The sequence below is a fragment of the Oryx dammah genome, unplaced genomic scaffold (assembly GCF_014754425.2).
Source record: "Oryx dammah isolate SB20612 unplaced genomic scaffold, SCBI_Odam_1.1 HiC_scaffold_27, whole genome shotgun sequence".
Taxonomy (NCBI): domain Eukaryota; kingdom Metazoa; phylum Chordata; class Mammalia; order Artiodactyla; family Bovidae; genus Oryx; species Oryx dammah.
The window spans coordinates 87,767,323-87,792,934 of NW_024070211.1; the positions used below are offsets into that span (position 1 = coordinate 87,767,323).

Genomic DNA, 25,612 nt, shown 5'->3' on the forward strand with positions numbered 1-25,612 from the left:
GCCTACAAAGCAAACGTATGCCAGAAATCAACAGCTTTTACCATGGTCTTTCCTGAACCTCGGGGTCCAATAATGAGAACAGAGTTACTTTCTCCATGGATAGCAGTTCTTTTTAGCAGCTCAATTAAGTGTCTGAAATGATATAAAGAGGCCAAAATTTAAAAAGCAAAGCTGAAATAATTTGCTAGGTAATACTTTTAAAATTAGTCCTACAGAGAAGAACAGAAATACTGATTCTCTAGAAACCTCAAGAAGAAACCAAGTAAGACTGAAATATTGTGGTCTTTATGATGGTATGGGATAGGAACAACTGTGGCAAATCTTAGGACCTTTCACTTCACAGCTGGCTGCTGGGCATTAGGGGCAAGCTCAGAAATCTCTCCATAATACCAAATGACAGAAATGAAACAAGTTTGAAAGTTAAAGAGTATTTTTCATTATGGAAATATGTATATCTGCTCTTCCCTCACAACAAGTCATTTTTTTATACACAAAGCAAAACTTTACCTCTATAAAAATGTTCGCTATCCTTGTTTAAGATAAAATCTGTGTATGACAATTTCTACAAAACCTAAAGGGTATCTATAAGTAGTTTCATAACAGACAAGTGGGAATCTAAACTTACTTATATTGTACTTGTACTCCAAATAGGTTACCATGTGGACTCTGATGACAAAATCTTTCACGTAAAATTCTTTGTACCTGATAAAAATAAAGTGAATACAAATGAAAACATTATATATGCAATCAAAAATAAGTAAATATATTTATAGCAGTTCGAGTTAGGTATTAATGAATCAATTCAGCTCTCCCTAAACAATTTGTCATCATGAGGTCTGGCATTTTCCCAAGTGATAAAATTAACAGTTCTTGTTTTCCAGGTGGCACTAGTGATAAAGAATCTGCCTGCCAATGCAGGAGACATAAGAGATGTGGGTCAATCCCTGGTTCAGGAAGATCCTCTGGAGGAGGGCATGGCAACCCACTCCAGTATTCTTCCCTGGAAAGGCCCATGGACAGAGACACCTGGCAGGCTATGGTCCATAGGGTTGCAAAGAGTTGGACATGACTGAAACGACTTAGCAGCAGCAGCAAGTCCCAGAGAAAGGATGAGAATTTAGTCATGAAGCTTTCAACAAGAGAGCTTTATGATGTTACTTTAGCTACATCAGCAATTTGAGGGCTGTTTTAATGTATGTGAATAAATGAATACTTCATTTTGTGTAATATGTCAGTCAAGGGATAAACAATGAGAGAATTAATAATGTAATCTAATCTAATAATGCTCATGAACCATACCTCAGTCTTTGAGTTTAGTCACTCAGTCTTACCTGACTGTGTGATCCCATGGACTGTAACCCACCAGGCTTCTCTGTCCATAGGATTTCCCAGGCAAAAATAATGGAGTGGACTGCCAGCTCCTTTTCCAGGGGATCTTTCCAACCCAGGGATTGAACACAGGTCTCCAACATTGCAGGCAGGTTCTTTACTGTTGGAGCTACCTAGAGACCAACATATCTAAACTGGTTTAGCTCAAGTCCTATCTTTCTGTACCTCTCATAAAAGTCAGGATTCTGAGGAAACAGAAGAAATTTTAAAGTCCACACAGTTATTGAGGACCTATTAGATGCAGAGCACAAAACTACTAAAAGAATATGATCTATGCCTAAAAAAAAATGCATATATATATTGGTAAAAAATGACACAGTCAGTAATCTGCAAAAAATTAGTAACCCAGCATATAAGGAGATGTTCAAATATATAGAAGAAATCATACTCATCTATGATATAAAATAAGAAATCACTGGAATTAATTAAAATTCTTCTAAAGAGCTAAATTTTTATTTTGTCTTAAAATGAAGGACTTAGACAAAGCTGTAAAAAAGAAATATCAATCCATCACATTCTTTAAAAAGATGGACCATCAAAATCGTTCCTTTTCTACATTTGCTGCTAACAGTGTCCAGTGACAAAAACCTTAGGAGGTTATTTCAGATTTAGCTCCATCAGCAGAAACAAGAAGTTGCCAATGTTATTTGCTTCTTACAGACTCAAGTGTGCAGTATGGGAGTGATCTTTCATGTATCAATGAAAACAATCTGAGTTCACTTTATATATACCAGAGGCACAGAGAAGCAAATTATTCACTAGGGATAAAATAATCCATACTTAGCATTTAGGAGGAAGTGGAAAGAAGAGAAAGATTGGTGTCCGAGAGACAATACACTATTCTGGCAGGCCTGTTCTGAAGATTAAAGAAACTAGTAATCTGTAATACAATATAGTTATTATATAGGAAATAGCTGATATCTATAAAAAACCTAAGGAAGCAAACATACATTCAACTAAACATAGTGTGTATTCCTCCCCCTAGACAAGATCACTGTAAAAAAAACATGAACCTCAGTGCTTTTCTTGTTTAAAACTTCATTAAAGTCTACAGACAAACAATTATGAATAAAATACAAGATAAAGAAAAAGTGAAGCAAAGCTGTAGTGAATACTCAGAGGTTCGAAAATTCTAAAGTGAGTTGATGTGAAAGTTAAACAGGTATGTCCATGTATAGAAATTAATTTAGGTGCACAGGGAAGATCTCTGCTATTTACAAAGATATGTTCACTTCATTCACTCAGTTGTGTCTGACTATTTGAAACCCCATGTACTGAAGCATGGCAGATCTCCTTGTCCATCCCCAACTCCAGGAGTTTTCTTAAACTCAGGTCCATTGAGTCAGTGATGTAATCCAACCATCCCATCCTCTGTCATCCCCTTCTCCTCCTAACTTCAATCTTTCTCAGGATTAGGGTCTTTTCCAATGAGTCAGTTAGTTCTTTGCATCAGGTGGACAAAGTATTGGAGTTTCAGCTTTAGCAACAGTCCTTCCAATGAACATTCAGGACTGATTTCCTTTAGGATGGACTGGTTGGATCTCATTTCAGTTCAAGGGAAACTCAAGAACCTTCTCCAACACCACAGTTGAAAAGCATCAATTCTTCCGTGCTCAGCTTTCCTTATAGTCCAACTCTCAAATCCATTCATGACTACTGGAAAAACCATAGCTTTGACAAGAGGGACCTTGTTGGCAAAGTAAAGTCTCTGCTTTTTAATATGCTGCCTAGGTTGATCATAACTTTTCCTCCAAGGAGTAAGCGTCTTTTAATTTCATGGCTGCAGTCACCATCTGCAGTGATTTTGGAGCTCCTCAAAATAAAGTCAGACATTGTTTCCAATGTTTTCCCATCTATTTGCCATGAAGTGATGGGACCGGATGCCATGATCTTAGTTTTTTGAATGTTGGGTTTTAAGCCAACTTTTTCACTCTCGTCTTTCACTTTCATCAAGTGGCTCTTTAGTTCTTTGCTTTCTGCCAAGTGTGGTGTCATCTGCATCTCTGAGGTTATTGATATTTCTCCTGGCAATCTTAATTCTGGCTTGTGCTTCATCCAGTTTAGCATTTCTCATGATGTACTCTGCATGTAAGTTAAATAAGCAGGGTGACAATATAGAGCCGTGACATAGTCCTTTCCCGATTTAGAACAACTCCTTTTCCAGTCTGTTGTTCCATGTCCAGTTCTAACTGTTGCTTCTTGACAAGCAGATTTCTCAGGAGGCAGGTCAGATGGTCTGTTATTCCCATCTCTTTCAAAATTTTCCACAGTTCGTTGTGATCCACACAGTCAAAGGCTTTGGCATAGTCAACAAAGCAGAAGTAGATGTTTTTCTGGAACTCTCTTGCTTCTTTGATGATCCAATGGATGTTGGCAATTTGATCTCTGGTTCCTCTGCCTATTCTAAATCCAGCTTGAACATCTGGAGGTTCACGGTTCACGTACTGTTGAAGCCTGGCTTGAAGAATGTTGAGTGTTACTTTGGTAGCATGTGAGATGAGTGCAACTGAGCGGTAGTTTGAGCATTCTTTGGCATTGCCATTCTTGGGGAGGACTGGATTGAAAACTGATCTTTTCTAGTCCTGTGGCCACTGCTGAGTTTTCCAAATTTGCTGGCATATTGACTGTAGCACTTTCACAGCATCATCTTTCAGGAATTGAAATAGCTCAACTGGAATTCCATCACCTCCATTAGCTTTGTTCGTAGTGATGCTTTCTAAGGCCCACTTGACTTTGGATTCCAGGATGTCTGGCTCTAGGTGACTGATTACACCATTGTGATTATCTGGGTTGTGTAAATCTTTTTTGTATAATTCTTTTGTGTGTTCTTGCCACCTCTTCTTAATATCTGCTGCTTCTGTTAGGTCCATACCATTACTGTCGTTTACTATGCCCAACTTGGCATAAAAAGTTCCCTTGGTATCTCTAATTTTTTGAAGAAATCTCTAGTCTTCCCCATTCTATTGTTTTCCTCTATTTCTTTACATTGACCACTGAGGAAGGCTTTCTTATCTTTCCTCGCTATTCTTTGGTATTCTGCATTCAAATGGATATATCTTTCCTTTTCTTCTTTGCCTTTAGCCTCTCTTCTTTACATAGCTATTTGTAAGGCCTGCTCAGATATCCATTTTGCCTTTCTGTATTTCTTTTTCTTGGGGATGGTCTTGATCTCTGCCTCCTGTACAAGTTACGAACTTACAACCATAGTTCTTCAGACACTCTATTGGATCTAATCCCTTGAATCTATTTGTTATTTTCACTGTATAATCATAAGGGTATTGATTTAGCTTATATCTGAATGGTCTAATGGTTTTCCCTACTTTCTTCAATTTAAGTCTGAATTTGGCAGTAAGGAGTTCATGATCTGAGACACAGTCAGCTCCCGGTCTTGCTTTTGCTGACTGTATAGAGCTTCTCCATCTTTGGCTGCAAAGATTATAATCAATCTGATTTTCATGTTGACCATCTGGTGACGTCCATGTGTAGAGTCTTCTCTTGTGTTTTTGGAAGATGGTGTTTGCTATGACTGGTGTGTCCTATTGGCAAAACTCTATTAGCTTTTGCCCTGCTCCATTCTGTACTCCAAGGCCAAATATGCCTCTTACTCTAGGTATTTCTTGACTCTCTACTTTTGGATGCCAGTCCCCTATAATGAAAAGGACATCTTTTCTGGGTGTTAATACTATAAGGGCTTGTAGGTCTTCATAGACGCATTCAACTTCAGCTTCTTCAGAATTACTGGTCGGGGCATAGACCTGGATTACTATGATACTGAATGGCTTGCCTTGGAAACAAAAAGATCATTCTGTTGTTTTTGAGACTGCATCCAAGTACTGCATTTTGGAGTCTTTTGTTGACTATAATGGCTATTCCATTTCTCCTAAGGGATTCTTGCCCACAGTAGTAGATATAATGGTCATCTGAGATAAATTCATCCATTCCAGTCCAGTATTTTTAAAAGCATAATTAAAACATTTTCCTTTAAACAGAAGGTAAGTAAGGTCTTACAAAGGAATATCAGTAACATTTAGTTTTTGCTGTAAAAAAATGTAGTTCTGGTTAAGCCAGTGTAGAAATATCATACCCATTCCCAGCTAGACTCAAGTATATACACAGTTAAGAAATATTAAATGTTCATGATAAAAACACTAAATATACTAGAAATATAAGGAGACTTTCTCAACCTGTTAACATCCACAAAAAACCACAGCTAACATCATCAGTTCAGTTCAGTAGCTCAGTCGTGTCCAAAACTTTGTGACTCCATGAATCGCAGCATGCCAGGCCTGCCTGTTCATCACCAACTCCCAGAGTCCACCCAAACTCATGCACATTGAGTCGGTGATGCCATCCAATCATCTCATCCTCTGTCATCCCCTTCTCCTCGTGCCCTCAATCTTTCCCAGCATCAGGGTCTTTTCCAATGAGTCAGCTCTTCGCATCAGGTGGCCAAAGTATTGAAGTTTCAGCTTCAAAACCAGTCCCACCAATGAACACCCATGACTGATCTCCTTTATGATGGACTGGTTGGATCTCCTTGCAGTCCAAGGGACTCTAAAGAGTCTTCTCCAACATCACAGTTCAAAAGCATCAATTCTTCGGCCCTCAGCTTTCTTTATACTCCAACTCTCACATCCATACATGACCACTGGAAAAACCATAGCCTTGACTAGATGGACTTTTGTTGACAAAGTAATGTCTCTGCTTTTTAATATGCTGTCTAGGTTGGTCATAACTTTCCTTCCAAGGAGTAAGCGTCTTTTAATTTCATGGCTTCAGTTACCATCTGCAGGGATTTTGGAGCCCAGAAAAATAAAGTCAGCCACTTTTTCTACTGTTTCCCCATCTATTGGCCATGAAGTGATGGGACCAGATGCCATGATCTTCGTTTTCTGAATGTTGAGCTTTAAGCCAACTTTTTCACTCTCGTCTTTCACTTTCATCAAGAGGCTCTTTAGTTCCTCTTCACTTTCTGCCATAAGGGTGGTGTCATCTGCATATCTGAGGTTATTGATATTTCTCCCGGCCATCCTGATTCCAACTTGTGCTTCCTCCAGCCCAGCATCTCTCATGATGTACTCTGTGTATAAGTTAAATAAGCAGGGTGACAATATGCAGCTTTGACGTACTCCTTTTCCTATTTGGAACCAGTCTGTTGTTCGGTGTCCAGTTCTCACTGTTGCTTCCTGACCCACATACAGGTTTCTCAAGAGGCAGGTCAGGTGGTCTGGTATTCCCAATCTCTTTCAGAAGTTTCCACAGTTTATTGTGATCCACACAGTCAAAGGCTTTGGCATAGTCAATAAAGCAGAAATAGATGTTTTTTCTGGAACTCTCTTGCTTTTTCTATGATCCAGCGGATGTTGGCAATTTGATCTCTGGTTCCTCTGCCTTTTCTAAAACCATCTTGAACATCTGGAATTTCACAGTTCATGTATTGCTGAAGCCTGGCTTGCAGAATTTTAAGCATTGCTTTACTAGTGTGTGAGATGAGTGCAACTGTGCGGTAGTTTGAGCTAACGTCATATATCATACTCAGTGGTAAAAGACTGAACACATTTTCCCAATATAAAAACTGGTCTGCTCTTGCTAGCTTACTCAGTATTATACTGAAGGTTCTGGTCATGACAATTAGACGACAAAAAGAAATGAAAGGCATACAGATTGGAAAGGAAGAAGTAGAACTATATCTCTTTGAAGATGACATGATGTTATATACAGAAAAGCCAAAGGAATAAACTAAAAAAAATATTATAAATGAGTTTAGCAAGGTTACAGAATATAAGATTAATATAGAAAAATCAATTTCATTTAGATACACTAGGAACAAATAAAACATAAAAGAAAATAATTTCATTTACAACCACAGCAAAAGGAATAAAATACTTTTCAATAAACTTACCTAAAGAAGTGAAAAACTCTGAAGATAATATTAAACTAAATTGAAACTTGAGAACATTTAGGAAGACAAGAATAAAATTAGGATTCCATCTATCCAAACATTTACAGAGGTTGAAATTAGGAAGCAGCAAAGACACTTTTCCCTCGACAATGGAAAGTGTGCTCCTTCATACATAGTAAGGGGAGAATTCAAGTTAAGAAGATGACTGTTTCTCTTATCCCCTTTCATGGTAACAGGCATTCAGATTAATGAAAATATACACTAACCTGTGAAACGTAGTCGGCTTGTATTAAGTTGCTACTCTTTGATTTACGACTGCTCATTTCCACAAACTGAAATCCTTTAAAAAAAAATAAAAAATTTTAGCATGAATATAAGGATGATTGGCTTACAGAAATTAAGAATTTACTATTACAGACTCACAGTGACATATGTAAGTTATTTCTCAATAAAACCAGAAAAAAAAAATCTCAACGGCTCCTCTTTGCCTAACTACAGGTTTATTTGACACTCCCATTTCACATTTTAGATGGTTCTTATAATTAGTCCTACCTTTCTTTTCAATCTAGTATTCAGCTTCCTTTCTCTGCCTTTAAAACCAAAATCAAACAAACGGAAAACAACGGATGCACTTCCTTTGTATAGAATGTTTCTCCCCGCGTTCATCCCACAGGATCATCTATTCCAGAAAAACTTTGCTTTCTTGCTCCACTCATCAATCATACAGTCATTACAGACTAGGTAAAATGTTTCTTCTGCAAACATACAGAACTGCCTGTACTTCTCTTTATTCATAAACATATCATACTAAACAAAATTTTGTGGTCAATGCCACCAAATTGAGAATACTTAAAAATTCCAAGTATTAACTGGAATGATATATATATATATATGTGTGTGTGTGTGTGTGTGTGTGTGTGTGTGTGTGTATGTGTGTGTGTGTGTGTGTATGTGTGTATATATATATATATAACAAAAAAAAAGTTCTGTAAAATTCTCCTTGAGGGCAATATATTCATAGATAAACACCTTCAGCTAAAAGATCTAATTTTCTCACCAGCAATTTCCTAGAGAAGTACTTCACTAATCAGGTAATAATAACTTAGCCAGGAATTGTTAGAAGTGTTTTGAATTTATGATCTCATTTAATCCTCAGAATAATCCTATGGAATAATCCTAATACCTCTTTCAGATTAGAAGACACAGAAAGGTTAAGTAACCTGATCAAAACCATAACAGTACATAGGTCAGAATCAGGATTTAAACCCAATCTAGTTATACTTCATTATACATAACTATTATCTATCTATCTATACACACACACACACACAAAATACATAAATATTATATACATAGTTATAAGTATATATACTTGATTATATATAACTGCTATTTAGCCACCTGATTTTTAAAAGCAGAAATTTCAATAACTTGAAGGAAGATCTGCCTGTGATATATTTTACATTCATACTTAATAATTTCATATACTGACATTTAGACAACAACCTTTGGAATTAGTTTCTACAGGACAGCAGCAGAGCAATGTTTTGACAGCAAATCTGTACCTTCCCTTACAGTATAGAAAAGGCCTAAGTCCCAAAGGGATTCTGGCTCCAGGCCAGAATAGAGTACAAGAACAGAGTACTCTCCTGATGTTTTGGTTCCTTAAGCTTCCCTCTTAGGAGAAAAGTGGTTTTCTCAGCTGCCTTAGGGCACCTTTTAGCAACCTTTTCTCTATTCAAGGCACCTTGCCTGACAATCTTTACCCTGATTATTTTAATTTTATCCTACTAAATTTTTTTTCTCTTAAATCAGAGTTATGTGTGGGGAAAAACCCTTTCAGGAATATGAAATTACATCTTCATTCTGATTTAAGATACTCTTGACTGTGAAAAAGTCTGAAAACAATGGAACAACTGTCCCTGAGACAATAAAAAGTAAATTCTAAAAAAATGGGAGAGAGATTTGACAATATACCTTATCTTTTCAGAGCTGTTAGCTATTTCACAGTACTAATGGAATTAAAATATATTTCTCTCCATTTCATCGACTGAGAAAACATGCTCAGTAGAGCTAAGTAAAATGTCTGAGGTCACAGGGTAGGTGTCTAAACTGCCTCCTTGTATTGCATATAATTCAGGTAAGTCACTAAAATCATGCACATGGTGACACATGATCATTTGGTGATCATTCGTGAAAGAAACATACATACACCCTGCACTTCAGTGCCTATACATAAATTTTGACTGCAAATTAAGTATTAATCAAAAGATTGAAGCTCAACCATAAATGATCCAACTAGAAAAATGGGTCAAAGGCATAAACAGACATTTCAAACAAAGAGGCTATATGGATAGCAAATAAACACCTGAAACACATTAACCATTAGAAAAAGGCAAATTGCAACCACAAGGTACACATTTATCTGAAAAGCAAAAACAGAACAGAGAAAACACCAAATGCTGGTAAGCATGAAGAGAAGGAAGATCTCACATACAACGACTGGTGAGAATGTGAAATGTTACAGCCATTCTGCAAAGTTTCTTTTGGCCATTTCTTATAAACAAACATACACTTACTGTGTGACACAGTGATTACACTTTTGGGTATTTATATCACAGAAATGAAAATTTATGCCTAAATGAAAATCTGTAATATGAGTTTCAATAATAAGTTTATTTGGAACAGCCAAAAAACTGAAGACAATACAAATGTCCTACAATGAGTTAATGGGGTTAAAGAAATGGAACATCCACACACTGAGGGACTATAACTGAGGCCAAAAAAAAAAAAAATTAACCACTGATATGTGCAATAATGTGGATGGCTCTCAAGGGCATTATGCTTTGAGAGAAAAAATAAAGGCTGATCACAAAAATATTACATATTGCATGATTACATTAAAAAATTCTTGAAATGACAAAATTATTATAAAGATGAAGAACAGATACATGATGGCAAAGAAACAGAACTGAGGAATGAGTATGATAATACAAAAGGAGTTACATAAAGAATTTTCTTTGTAATGATGAAACAGTTTTGTATCTTTATTGCAATGCCACAAAAATCTACATATGCGATCAAGCCACAGAAAATTAAACAGACACACAAAAATGAGTAAAAGTAAAACCTGCTGAGAACTGAATAAGGTCTGTAGTTCAGTTAACAGTGTTATACCAATGTCAATGTCATGGTTTGGACGTGCAATATCATAAGACGTCACACTACAGAGAATCTGGGTGAAGGGTTTATGGAACACTATGAACTATATTTGCAACTTCTGTGAGTCTATAATAACTTCAAAATAAAAATTTAGGAAAAATAAAAGTCTAATTATACAGTTTCTTTCAACTGCTTAATGACAAAAGAATAATATCTGCTAATAGGTAATATTATTATTATCTGCCAATAGATTATTAAATTACATTTGACTGAATTCCTCTCTCAAATTTTACCAGTGGATCATAAAGGCAATGCCAAAGAATGCTCAAACTACCGCACAATTGCACTAATCTCATACACTAGTAAAGTAATGCTTAAAATTCTCCAAGCCAGGCTCCAGCAATATGTGAATTGTGAATTTCCAGATGTTCAAGCTGGTTTTAGAAAAGGCAGAGGGACTAGAGATCAAATTGTCAACATCAGCTGGATCATCGAAAAAGCAAGAGGGTTCCAGAAAAAACATCTATTTCTACTTTATTGACTATGTCAAAGCCTTTTGACTGTGTGGATCACAATAAACTGTGGAAAATTCTGAAAGAGATGGGAATACCAGACCACCTGACCTGCCTCTTGAGAAACCTGTATGCAGGTCAGGAAGCAACAGTGAGAACTGGACACCAAACAACAGACTGGTTCCAAATAGGAAAAGGAGTACGTCAAGGCTGTATATTGTCACCCTGCTATTTATCTTATGTGCAGAGTACATCATGAGAAATGCTAGGCTGGAGGAAGGACAAGCTGCAATCAAAGATTGCCAGGAGAAATATCAGTAATCTCAGATATGCAGATGACACCACCCTTATGGCAGAAAGTGAAGAGGAACTAAAGAGCCTCTTGATGAAAGTGAAAGACGAGAGTGAAAAAGTTGGCTTAAAGCTCAACATTCAGAAAACGAAGATCATGGCATCTGGTCCCATCACTTCATGGCCAATAGATGGGGAAACAGTGGAAACAGCGTCAGACTTTATTTTTCTGGGCTCCCAAATCACTGCAGATGGTGATTGCAGCCATGAAATTAAAAGATGCTTACTCCTTGGAAGGAAAGTTATGACCAACCTAGACAGCATATTAAAAAGCAGAGACATTACTTTGTCAACAAAGGTCCATCTAGTCAAGGCTATGGTTTTTCCAGCAGTCATGTATGGATGTGAGAGTTGGAGTATAAAGAAAGCTGAGCACCAAAGAATTGATGCTTTTGAACTGTGGTGTTGGAGAAGACTCTTGAGAGTCCCTTGGACTGCAAGGAGATCCAACCAGTCCATCCTAAAGGAGATCGGTCCTGGGTGTTCACTGGAAGGACTGATGTGGAAGCTGAAACTCCCAATACTTTGGCCACCTGATGCAAAGAGCTGACTCATTTGAGAAGACCCTGATGCTGGGAAAGATTGAGGGCAGGAGGAGAAGGGGACAACAGAGGATGAGATGGTTGGATGGCATCACCAACTCAATGGACATGGGCTTGGGTGGACTCCGGGAGTTGGTGATGGACAGGGAGTCCTGGTGTGCTGCAGTCTATGGGGTCGCAAAGAGTCGGACATGACTGAGCGACTAAACAGAACATGGGAGTTTTATTTCTTACTGTCTGATACTATGGTGTTACTATTCTAAATAGGACTAGAGACAAAGTATAAAAGCTGAAGGTCTATGCATGATGAAGTCATTACTCATGTTGTCATCAAATGAAAAATAGGTGACTACAATTATTTAGGTGCATAAAATTTGGTAGAAATTACTATTTTAACTATAAAGAGGAGCAGTGAAAAGGATAATCCCAAAGAATAGCTTACTTAACATTATTTCTTTAGAGTTTATACGTCCTACATTATTGGTTTATGGTAGATCCTCCTCTAAACTTACATTTTGCTTAGGAAAATAAACCTAATTTTCAGTTTCAGAATTTTAATTAATAACTGGTTCAATTTAAATTGCCTAAAAAAACGAAAACCAATCCTCTCCTGTAACTAGCTGCCTCTATCCTGCTTTACATCACCATTATTTCTTGATTGGAAAGCTATGCCAGCTTTCTTCTCATCTCCAATGCTTACCCCCATTTTCATGTAAGTGAAAGTCACTCAGTCCTGTCCAACTCTTTGCGACTCCTTAAACTGCAGGCTTCCCACTCCTTCACTATTTCTTGGAGCTTGCTCAAACGCATGTCAACTGAGTTGGTGATGCCATCCAATCATCTCATCCTCTGTTGCCCTCTTCTCCTCCTGCCCTCAATCTTTCCCAGAATCAAGGTCTTTTCCAATCAGTTAGCTCTACGCATTATGTGGCCAAAGTATTGGAGTTTCAGCATTAGTCCTTCCAATGAATATTCAGGGTTGGTTTTCTTTAGGATTGACTGGTTTGATCTCTGGCTGTCCAAGGGACTCTTTCAAGAGTCTTCACAATCTGAAAGCATCAATTCTTCAGCACTCAGCCTTTTTTTCAGGTCCAAGTATCACATGTGTACATGACTACTGGAAAAACCATAGCTTTGACTATATGGATCTTTGTCTAGGTTTGTCAAGGCTTTCCTTTCAGAGCAAGCGTTTTTTTAAATTTCATGGCTACAGTCACTGTCCACAGTGATTTTAGAGCGCAATAAAATAAAACTTGCCACTGTTTCCACTATTTCCCCATTATTTATATTTAGACTAAATACTGGTAAGGAATTCTTTCATCTTGCTATTTGTTTTCCATATGTCTTACAGTTTTTTTGTCTCTCATTCTCTATATTACTATCTACTTTTGTGCTTAGTTGATTTTGGGGGTTAGAGAGAGAGAGTGCTAAGTTGTGTCTGACTCTTGCGATCCCATGAACTATACAGTCCACCATGTTCCTCTGTTCATGGAATTCTCCAGGCAAGAATACTGAAGGGGGTTGCCATTTCCTTCTCCAGGGGAACTTCCTGACCCAAGAATTGAACTCAGGTCTCCTGCATTGCAGGCAGATGCTTTATGGACTGAGCTATGCGGGAAACCTTGAGGGATAGGGAAACATTTAAATTCCTTTCTTATTTCATTTCTTGTATATTGACAAGTATTTTCTTTGCAGTTATCACAGAGATTGCTTTTAAAGTGCTAAAGGTGTAACAATCTAGTTTATGTTAATTAAATAATATAGCAACATCTTTGCACCTTTACTGTTCCACCCCCACCCTTTCCAGTTGTTGATGTCACAGAGTTATGTCTTTTAACACTGTGTCCAGAATCTTCAAGATGATCCAAAAAAATGAAAAGATACCCCATGCTTTTGGATTGGAAGGATCAATACTGTTAAAGTGACTTCTCAAAACAATGTACAGATAATGAGATCTCCATCAAATTACATATGACACTTTTCACAAAACTAAAGCAAATAATCCTAAAATTTATAGGGAACCATAAAAGATCCATAATTGCCAAAGCCATCTCGAGAGTTAAAGAATAGAGCTGGAAGCATAACCCTTTCACACTTCAGACAATACTACAAAGTGACAGTAACCAAAACAGTGCGTATTGTCACCAAAATGATAGGAACAGAATAGAGCACCCAGAAACAAACTCACACATCTCTTTGACAAAGGTGGCAAGAATATATACTGGAGAAATGACAGTCTCCCCAGTCAGTGGTGCTGAGAAAGCTGGACAGCTGCATGTAAATCAATGAAATTAGAACATATCCTCACCATACACAGAAATAAACTCAAAATTGCTTAAAGATTTTTATATTAAGACCTAACACCATAAAACTCCTAGAAGAAAACATAGGCAAAACATTCTATCACATAAATCGTAGCAGTGTTTTCTTAGCTCATTCTCCCAAGGCAACAGAAATCAAAGCCAAAAACTAGCAAATGGGACCTAATCAAATTTATAAGCTTTTGCAGCAACAAAACAAAAAGACAACCTATGGAGTGGCAAAAATACTGCAAATGATAATCGCTTAATTTCCAAACACAATGATCCAAAAAAAAAAAAAACAACCAAAACCCTATCAAAAAGCGGGCAGAAGACCTAAATAGACATTTCTCCAAAGAAGACATACACATGGCCAATAGACACATAAGATGTTCAACATCACTAATTATTAGACAAATACAAATCAAAACTACAATGAGGTGCCACCTTATACCAGTCAGAATGTCCATTATCAACAAACTCTACAAGTAAATGCCGGAGAGGGTATGGATAAAAGGGAACACTCCTACATTGTGGGTGGGAATGTAAATTGGTGCAATAATTATGCTGAACAGTATGTTCACTTCAGTTCAGTTCCATCACTCAGTTGTGTCCGACTCTCTGCGACCCCATGAATCGCAGCACGCCAGGCCTCCCTGTCCATCACCAACTCCCAGAGTTCACTCAAACTCATGTCCATTGAGTCGGTGATGCCATCCAGCCATCTCATCCTCTGTCGTCCCCTTCTCCTCCTGCCCCCAATCCCTCCCAGCATCAGGGTCTTTTCCAATGAATCAACTCTTCACATGAGGTGGCCAAAGTACTGGAGTCTCAGCTTTAGCATCAGTCCTTCCAATGAACACCCAGGACTGATCTCCTTTAGAATGGACTGGTTGGATCTCCTTGCAGTCCAAGGGACTCTCAAGAGTCTTCTCCAACACCACAGTTCAAAGGCATCAATTCTTCGGCGCTCAGCTTTCTTCACAGTCCAACTCTCACAACCATACATGACCACAGAAAAAACCATAGCCTTGACTAGACAGACCTTTGTTGACAAAGTAATGTCTCTGCTTTTTAATATGCTATCTAGGTTAGTCATAACTTTATTTTCAAGGAGTAAGCGTCTTTTAATTTCATGGCTGCATCACCATCTGCAGTGATTTTGGAGCCCCAAAATGTAAAGTCTGACACTGTTTCCACTGTTTCCCCATCTATTTCCCGTGAAGTGATGGGACCAGATGCCATAATCTTAGTTTTCTGAATGTTGAGCTTTAAGTCAACTTTTTCACTCATCTTTCACTTTCATCAAGAGGCTTTTTAGTTCCTCTTCACTTTCTGCCATAAGGGTGGTGCCATCTGCATATCTGAGGTTATTGCTGTTTCTCCCGGCAATCTTGATTCCAGCTTGTGCTTCTTCCAGCCCAGGGTTTGCAGGGTGACAATAAGCAGCCTTGACGTACTCCCTTTCCTATTAGGAACCAGTCTGTTGTTCCATGTCCAGTTCTAACTGTTGCTTCCTGAACTACATACAGGTTTCTCAAGAGGCAGGTGAGGTGGTCTGGTATTCCCATCTCTTTCAGAATTTTCCACAGTTTATTGTGATCCACACAGTCAAAGGCTTTGACATAGTCAATAAAGCAGAAAGATATTTTTCTGGAACCCTCTTGCTTTTTCCATGATCCAGCAGATGTTGGCAATTTGATCTCTGGTTCCTCTGCCTTTTCTAAAATCAGCTTAAACATCTGGAAGTTAATGGTTCATGTATTGCTGAAGCCTGGCTTGGAGAATCAGGTTGCTTAGGTTTTATAAAAAAAGATCCCAGTGACCTTTACCAATAACTCTACAGACATGCTCCTTGACATTAATCCATTTTTTTCACCCAACTTTGTATAACACTTACTGCTTCAAAGAGCCGAGAGAGGAGTTTCTACCCGTAAAGATTCAAGTAGGTTGCCCAGGGAATTTTTTTTTCCAGTTGACATCCATCCACTTTGCTCATGCCTTCTTGGCTACTACATACTTTGCATCCTGGTAGCTGACACAGCCTGTCCAACAGTAGTACGGTATGAGTGCTTAACCAGTTCCCCACTCATCGTGTAATTAGGACAGGGAGTATAATCTTCCATTAGGTCCATTATTTAGCTGGCTGCATCAGAGCAAATGTCTTTCCTCATCTCCTGAATCAAGCACATCTTTTTTGGCCTTTTTGAGTTAAGAATCTTTCATGTTGTTTGATATTAACCAGTCTTAGACTGGTACTCAGTTTATAACTTTCTTAAGTATTTTGTTCTTTAGGTACCAATTTTCACTTATAATTTTTTTGGTCTAGGCATGTAAGTTTATCTCAGGAAATACTGGTGAATATGCTATTGAAATATACATATCAGAAAACAGTTAAAAAATTCTTTGCAAGAAATAAAAGTTTAGGTTTTTCTTTTAATCAGTGGATGACATATAAGCATAAAATATTCATGGATTTTTTTTTCATTCTTTAATTTTACAAGTTATACGAATATTTAGGAAACCACAGTAATCTCCCAAATAGATCACAGGACAGTGTACTATTTTGGAATACCCTCAGAAAGGTCTCTAAAGTATCAGCTGGTCAGACAAAATCCTTTTGTTACTTTTCAGTAACAGGAAGAAAGAGAAACAACTTGTCTCTCTTTTTTTTTCCCCCTTATGCTTTATGATTTGTAGTCTGTTTGTCTACTAAGAAGCCCTCTAGGGCTTCAGAGCTTGTTTACTTACTATGATGAAAGTCCACTGGCCTCCTGAGGCCTGTTTTATTCCATTCTCCTGTTTTCCCCTCATGATCCTCAAATACTTTTTACCTTACACTTAGCTTGGTGAGAGATGCTGTCTATACCAGATTTCTCCATCTTCTCCATCCTCTATGGCCTCTTAGCCGTTTTATCAGCTTTGATGTAGACAGAACAATAATCAAGACAATTTTCTCAGTAGCTCACAAAGTGTGGTTCCACAACTGGTAATAGGAACATCACCTGGGACTTTATCAGAAACGAAATTCTCAAATTTGTCCCCAGACCTATTATCAAATGAAAAATCTGGGGCTGAGCTGCAGCAATCTTAATCACTTCCAGGTGTTGAATGGCTTTGGGCACTAGTGATTTGGAGACTTCAAGGTCCATGTAACTCTGTATAGACTGATCTATCCATAATTCCATTTCATTACTAGTATTTAAATTTGTATTTTTAATGTTGAGAAATAGTCTATACAAGGTTGGCATCATAGTTCTGTGGCACCTTACTTGAAGCTGTATTCAATACTTCACTGCACTGTCAAAGTATTCTCAAAGCAATTGTTCTAAACAAGAATCCTGATTTCGAGCTTTAGTCTCCTCCTCCCCCCATCCAAGTTCAACTGTTGTTTTGGTTCTCCTCTCCAATGTATTATGATAATTTATAAAAGGTACTGTGTATCAAGGTGGCCTTTGACAGCATGGCATATCAGATAAAGCACTTTACTGTAATCCCCACAATAATCCTATGAATCAAGCAATACTTTTATTTCAAATTTTACAGAGAAGAAAACTGGGACATAGGAAGGTTAATTTGCAAAGGTCACACTACAGAACCAAGAATTCAACTCTAGGCTCTGGTGAACACAGAGCTGTAAGGACAGCTGATATTACCATCAATCTCAGTTTTCAAGTTCTCATTCTCCTTGACTTTGTCTGAATTTTCATTTATCTTAAATATGATACATAAGTGGCCTTTCTTAGACATCTTGCTTAAAGTTCTGATTTCAATAGTGGCCTGAGATATTTCTTTTATCTCATCATGAATGATTTAGAAAAATTCTGGTATCTTCATCTTCACTTCTGCCTTTGCTTTTCTGGTATAACTTCAGAAATAAAAACCATTAACTCCCTTATTTCAAATGTTCACTATTTCTATAATCAGTTAGACTTACAATCTGTGTTGCTTAATTTTTTAGACATGCCAAAACCTTTGACTGTGTGGATCACAATAAACTGTGGAAAATTCTGACAAAGAAGGGAATACCAGACCACTTGACCTGCCTCTTGAAAAATCTGTATGCAGGTCAGGAAGCAACACTTAGAACTGGTCACAGAACAACAGACTGGTTCCAAATTGGGAAAGGAGTACATCAAGGCTGTATACTGTCATCCTGCTTATTTAACTTATATGCAGAGTACATGATGAGAAATGCTGGGCTGGAGGAAGCACAAGCTGGAATCAAGATTGCTGGGAGAAATATCAATAACTCCAGATATACAGATGACACCACTCTTACAGAACAAAGTGAAGGAGAAATTAAGAGCCTCTTGATGAAAGTGAAAGAGGAGAGTGAAAAAGTTGGCTAAAGCTGCACATTCAGACAACTAAGATCATGGCATCTGGTCCCATCACTTCATGGGAAAGAGAGGGGGAAACAGTGGAAAAGTGGCTGACTTTATTTATTTGGGCTCCAAAATCATTGCAGATGGTGACTGCAGCCATGAAATTAAAAGACGCTTACTCCTTGGAAGGAAAGTTATGACCAACCTAGATAGCATATTGAAAAGCAGAGACATTACTTTGTAACAAAGGTCTGTCTAGTCAAGGTAATGGTTTTTCCAGTAGTTATGTATGGATGTGAGAGTTGGACTGTGAAGAAAGCTGAGCGCCAAAGAATTGATACTTTTGAACTGTGGTGTTGGAGAAGACTCTTGAGAGTCCCTTGGACTGCAAGGAGATCCAACCAGTCCATCCTAAAGCAGATCAGTCCTTGGGGTTCATTGGAAGGACTGATGCTGAGACTCCAATACTTTGGTCACCTGATGCGAAGAGCTGACTCATTGGAAAAGACCCTGATGCTGGGAAAGATTGAGGGCAAGAGAAGGGGACAACAGAAGATGAGGTGGTTGGATGGCATCACTGACTCGATGGACATGACTTTGGGTAAGCTCCAGGAGTTGGTGATGGACAGGGAAGCCTGGTGTGCTGTGGTCCATGGGGTTGCAAAGAGTTGGACACGACTGAGTGACTGAACTGAAACTGGAATTCAGTAACTGCAACTTTGAAATGAGTAGGGACAGTATTCCAAATCACAGCAAAATTAAAGAGAAATGGAAGATGTCTGGAGTACTTGTAAATATTAATAAAATAAGAAAAAGTGTAGATTTTGACAAGTAAATGTAAAATTTATTTCAGATACTCCTTTTAATCCTCCAAGTCTTAACTGAAGGCAGTATAAATAAAATATCAAATATGCTGGTCTAATTCTGGAATGGTGAATGTATTACTAATCTTTTTTTAATGTGTTAATGATAAACTATCAACCCAAAATTATAAAAAGTAATTGATAATCTTTTTGTAAAGATAATTGACTTTACCTTCTCTTATATCACTAGACTTAGAGCTGTATATGCCATGTGATTAAAATTATTTGTAAATAAAAAAAAACTTTTATCTTTTGTTAATCTTGGGATCTCTGTGTTAAAAGAAATAAATTTTGTAATAAATTACCTATATTTTAACCAGTTTGAATTTCCACTGCTGGACACTACCACAGTAATATTTTACTACATGTGTTTTACTTGAAGTATAAATCATTTGTATTTATTCATATATCTATATTTATACTTACAAATAAAATATATTTTATATATATATAATATATATTCCTATACATATATGAATATATAATTATATATGTAATATTTCTGTAATTTACTATTCTTTTACACTTGGCAGGCTTTTTTGAGGGTCATGGCATGTAATTGGGCTTTTCTGGTTGCTCAGTGGTAAAAAATCCAGATGCAATGCAGGAGACAAAGAAGACGTGGGTTGGATCCCTGAGTCGGGAAGATTCTCTAGAGAAGGAAATGGCAACCAGCTCCAGAATTCTTGCTGGGAAAATCCCATGGACAAAGAGATCCCTGGTGGGATACAGTCCACAGGGTCACAGAGAGTCAGAAATGATTGAGCGAATGAGCACGCATGCATGCACACATGTGATTACTCAGTATTTTAAAATTTAGCTAAGTACTTGATTTAACCTAACTGGTCTACTTTTTTTATCAGCTAGTTTTCCTGTGGACATTCTCCACTGACTAACATTCATTCATTCATCACATATTTTCTTAAAAACCAATTATATGCCAATATTGCAGTACTTAATTTGGATATAAACATAATATGATTTCTGAGTCTTTCTTTCAAGGAGCCCATGGTCCAGTGGAGCAAACCTAAGTAAACCAAGTTAGTTATATCACTGTTTACTAATCAGGTTCCCTGAAAGGGGAAGACAGCACTTCAGGGACACGGAACCCTCAAGTTTTGCCCTGAATAAGAGTGCATAGGGGTGTTACAGAAAGTATTCCAGAGGAAATAATATCTCAAACAAAAGGTAAGTTTGGAGTTAGTCCGGGTATAGACAACTTTTGATTCTTCCAGGCATTATGCTGTTACTGCTAACTCGCTTGTCGTGTCCGGCTCTGTGCAACCCCATAGATGGCAGCCCACCAGGCTCCCTTGTCCCTGGGATTCTCCAGGCAAGAACACTGGAGTGGGTTGCCATTTCCTTCTCCAGTGCATCAAAGTGAAAAGTGAAAGTTAAGTCACTCAGTCATGCCCGACTCTTAGCGACCCCATGGATTGCAGCCCACCAGGCTCCTCCGTCCATGGGATTTGCCAGGCAAAAGTACTGGAGTGAGTTGCTACTGCCTTCTCCATCCATGCATTATAAGAGAAAAACTCAGTGGGCTAAAGTGGGAAACTAGTCACTCAGTATCTTTCCTTTAAATGATGTTAGGGATTTTGGGCATGACAATTTTGGGGATAAAACTGATGGGTTTTTACATGAAAGTGGAATTCTCTAGCAGCTCAGAAAGTAAAGAATCTGCTTGCAATGCAGGAGACCTGGGTTCGATTCCTGGATCAAAAAATGCCCTGGAGAAGGGAATGCCTACCTATTGCAGTTTGCTAAGAAAGCCTTCTTAAGTAATGCCTACCTACTGCAGTTTGCTAAGAAAGCCTTCTTAAGTGAACCATGCAAAGAAATAGAGGAAAACAACCTCAAGAAAACTGGAGGTACCTGTTAGGTAAAAGACGACAGACCTGCTAACAGCTGAAAAAGGGGGAACCTGTCAATTCCTAAGGGAAGACTGTTGTTTTTTCGTTAATGCCTCAGGGATAGTCCAGAACAAGGTCCAAGAGCTGAGAGAGCATCAGACTTGGACAGGCTGAGTCAGACGGTTTCGATTTCTTGGGATGGTGAAAGTTGTCTTCGGCAAAATGGCTTCTCCCACTTCTCGGATCCCTCACAGCCTTGTTCCTCATCCTGTTGATAAGACCTTGTGTTTTTCAGATCATCCTCCAGAGGGTCAGGGAGCTGACCCAGATGGCTACTGGACAGATGTTGATGGTAGTCGCATATTCCAAGCTCCTGTCCGGAGACCCTGAGGCCCTCTAAAGGTCACCGGGATCTGGCCACGACCCTCAGCCCCAGTGACGGCCCAGTTTAGCAGAAAGTAGGCAGAAATTATAACAGCGCCCCTTATCCTATTGAAAGGGTCAAAATGTAAGGCTGAACTCCGGGGGCCATGATGGGCCGCCCCTCCTCTCCCTTCCGCTGGCGGGGGAAGTCCCTAACTGAAGGAGCCTCACAGATCCCGGGGACCAATGACAGCACACTTTGCCAGCTAAAGCTGCCCCACCCCAGCCACGTAGAAGGACTTGTCAGCCCGCGACACTTCGGCCTGGTGACCTATCCGAACCCCCGTCCATCTAGCCTGACCATCCCTCGCAACAGACATATAAAAACCACCCCCAACATGGTCCGGGCACCCCGCCTGGGAGTGCTTCAGCATTTAAAGCCTGTTAGACACTTTTTGGGTGTCCTGGTCGTCTTTTACCTAACAGTACCAAGGGAACATTTCATGCAAGTAAGGGCACAATAAAGGACAGAAACAGTAAGGACCTAACAGAAGAGGAAGAGATTAAGAAGAGTTGTTAAGAATAAACAGAAAAAATATACAAAAAAGGTCTTCAGTTCAGTTCAGTCTCTCAGTCATGTCCGACTCTTTGTGACCCCATGAATTGCAGTGTGCCAGGCCTCCCTGTCCATCACCAACTCCCAGAGTTCATTCAAACTCATGTCCATCGAGTTGGTGATACCATCCAGCCATCTCATCCTCTGTTGTCCCCTTCTCCTCCTGCCCCCAATCCCTCCCAGCATCAGGGTCTTTTCCAATGAGTCAACTCTTCACATGAGGTGGCCAAAGTACTGGAGTCTCAGCTTTAGCATCAGTCCTTCCAAAGAACACCCAGGACTGATCTCCTTTAGAATGGACTGGTTGGATCTCCTTGCAGTCCAAGGGACTCTCAAGAGTCTTCTCCAACAGCACAGTTCAAAAGCATCAATTCTTCAGCGCTCAGCTTTCTTCACAGTCCAACTCTCACATCCATACATGACCACTAGAAAAACCATAGCCTTGACTAGACAGACCTTTGTTGACAAAGTAATGTCTCTGCTTTTTAATATGCTGTTTAGGTTGGTCATAATTTTCCTTCCAAGGAGTAAGTGTCTTTTAATTTCATGGCTGCAATCACCATCTGCAGTGATTTTGGAGCCCCCAAAAAATAAAGTCTGACACTGTTTCCACTGTTTCCCCATCTATTTCCCATGAAGTGATGGGACCAGATGCCATGATCTTCATTTTCTGAATGTTGAGCTTTAAGCCAACTTTTTCACTCTCCTCTTTCACTTTCATCAAGAGGCTTTCTAGTTTCTCTTCACTTTCTGCCATAAGGGTGGTGCCATCTGCATATCTGAGGTTATTGATATTCCTCCTGGCAATCTTGATTCCAGCTTGTGCTTCCTTCAGCCCAGGGTTTCTCATGATGTACTCTGCATATAAGATAAATAAGCAGGGTGACAATAAACAGCCTTGGCGTACTCCTTTTCCTATTTGGAACAAGTCTTTTGTTCCATGTCCAGTTCTAACTGTTGCTTCCTGACCTGCATATGGGTTTCTCAAGAGACATAGTGTAGTCACTCATTTACAGTCAGACATCCTAGAGTGTAAAGTCAAGTGGGCCTTAGGAAGCATTATTATGAACAAAGCTAGTGGAGGATATGGCATTCCAGCTGAGTTATTTAAAATCCTAAAAGACAATGCTGTTCAAAGTGCTGCACTCAATATATCAGTAAATTTGGAAAACTGTCAGGACTGGAAAACAGGAGTGGCGACAGTTCATTTTAATCCTAAAGAAGCACAGTGCCAAAGAATGTATGAACTACTGTACAACTGCACTCATTTTGCATACTAGCAAGATAATGCTCAAGATCCTTCAAGTTAGAGCTTCAACAGTAGGAGAACCAAGAACTTCCAGATGTACAAGCTGGGTGTAAAAAAAGGCAGAGGAACCAGAGATCAATATGCAAACATTCGTTGGATCATGGAAAAAGCAAAGGAATTTCAGAAAAACATCTACTTCTGCTTCATTTAATACACTAAAGCCTTTGACTGTGTGGATCACAACAAACTGGAAAATTCTTAGAAATGGGAATATCAGACCACCTTACCTGTCTTCTGAGAAACCTGTATGTGATTCAAGAAATGGCAGTTTAAAGCTTAGGTGAAACACCTGGTTGAAAACTGGGACAGGAGTTTGACAGGCTGTACATTGTCACCCTGTTTATTTAACGTACATACAGAGTACATAATAGGAAATGCCAGGCTGGATGAATCACAAGCTGGATTTAAAACCGCCTGAAGAAATATCAACCACCTCAGTTAGGCAGATGATGGTAGTGGTTTAGTTGCTAAGTTGTGTCCGACTCTTGTGACCTCATGGATTATAGCCTGCCAGGCTCCTCTGTCCATGGGATTTTCCAGGCAAGAATACTGGAGTGGATTGCCATTTCCTTCTCCAGGGGATCTTCCAGACCCAGGAATCGAACCCAGGTCTCCTGCGTTGCAGGCAGATTCTTTACTGACTGAGCTATGAGGGAAGCCCCCATCATTCTAAATGGCAGAAAGGGAAGAGGAACTAAAGAGCCTCTTCATGAGGGTTGAAGAAGTGAGTGAAAAAGCTGGCTAAAACTCAACATTCAAAAAACTAAGATCATGGCATCTGATCCCATCTCTTAACAGGAAATAGAAGAGGGAAAAGAGATTTTATTTTCCTGGGCTCTAAGAATACTGCTGCCAAGAAATTAAAAGACGTCTGCTCCTTGGAAGAAAAGCAATGACAAACCTAGACAGCTTATTAAAAAGCAAAGACATTAATTTGCCAACAAAGGTCCATATAGTCTAATCTATGGTTTTTCCAGTAGACACGTATAGCTGTGAGAGTTGGACCATAAAGAAGGCTGGATGCCAAAGAATTGATGCTTTTGAACTGTGGTGTTGGAGAAGACTCTTGAGAGTCCCTTGGACTGCAAGGAGATCCAACCACTCCATCCTAAAGGAAATCAACCCTGCATGTTCATTACAAGGACTGATGCTGAAGCTGAAGCTCCAGTACTATGGTGCGAAGAGTCAACTAATTAAGAAAGACCCTGATTCTGGGAAAGATTGAAGGCAGGAGGAGAAGGGGATTACAGAGGACGAGATGGTTGGATGGTATTACTATCCAATGGACATGGGTTTAAGCAAGCTCTGGGAGATGGCAAAGGACAGGGAATGCTAAAGTTCACTGGGATGCAAAGAGTTGGACATGACTGAGCAATTGAACAACGACAAAAACTTTATGGCATTTAATTTTACAATATCTGCCTGGATATGATGCTAACAGCACAGGCAAAAGGAAAGAAAGATATATTTGGCTTCATGAAAAATTTAAACTTTGTTTATTAAAAGAAATTATTAACAGTGTAAAGGCAACCCACAGGATGGGAGAAAATATTTGCAAATTACTTTGCAAATATTTGATAAGAGATTAAAAAATATATATATGAAAGTTAATACATATAAGACTCTTAAAACTCAGCAACAAAAAAATAACCTAATTCAAAAATGGGCAAAGGATTTGAATGAACATTTCTCCAGTAAAGATATACAAATAAGCTCATTAAAGATGCTCAGTACCTCTAATTATTAGGAAAATTCAAATCAAGACTACAGTGAGATACCATACCCATTAGGTTGACTGCTGTATTAAAAACAAAAACAATAAAACAGAAAACAAGTGTTTAAGACAATGTGGAGATATGGGAGCCCTTACTACTGCTCGTTGAAAATGTAAAATGGTACTGCAGGCAGTGGAAAATAGTATGGCAGTTCCTCTAGTTACCATATGGCATAGCCATTCCATTACTGGGTATATATATAAAGAACTGGGTATACAGGAAAGGAACACATTCTTGTTTACAGTAGCATTATTCACAACTGATGAAACATGGAAGCTGCCCATGTGTCCAATGATAGATAAATGGATAATCAAAATATGGTATATACATACAATGGAATGAGTGAA

General features: G+C 38.7%; 1 protein-coding gene across 3 annotated transcripts in view; it reads right to left on the reverse strand.

Annotated features, from left to right (window-relative positions):
• The window catches only part of ORC4 (origin recognition complex subunit 4), a 93,564-nt gene that overhangs the window by 43,387 nt on the left and 24,565 nt on the right, over positions 1 to 25,612 (reverse strand). For all 3 annotated transcript variants that reach the window (XM_040229003.1, XM_040229005.1, XM_040229004.1), the window contains exons 2-4: positions 7,558 to 7,631; positions 626 to 702; positions 42 to 132 (exon numbers count right to left, since the gene is read on the reverse strand). In XM_040229003.1, coding sequence (XP_040084937.1) covers positions 42 to 132; positions 626 to 702; positions 7,558 to 7,614 — 225 coding nt within the window. In that variant the 5' untranslated portion in view covers positions 7,615 to 7,631. The remainder of the gene's footprint in view (positions 1 to 41; positions 133 to 625; positions 703 to 7,557; positions 7,632 to 25,612) is intronic.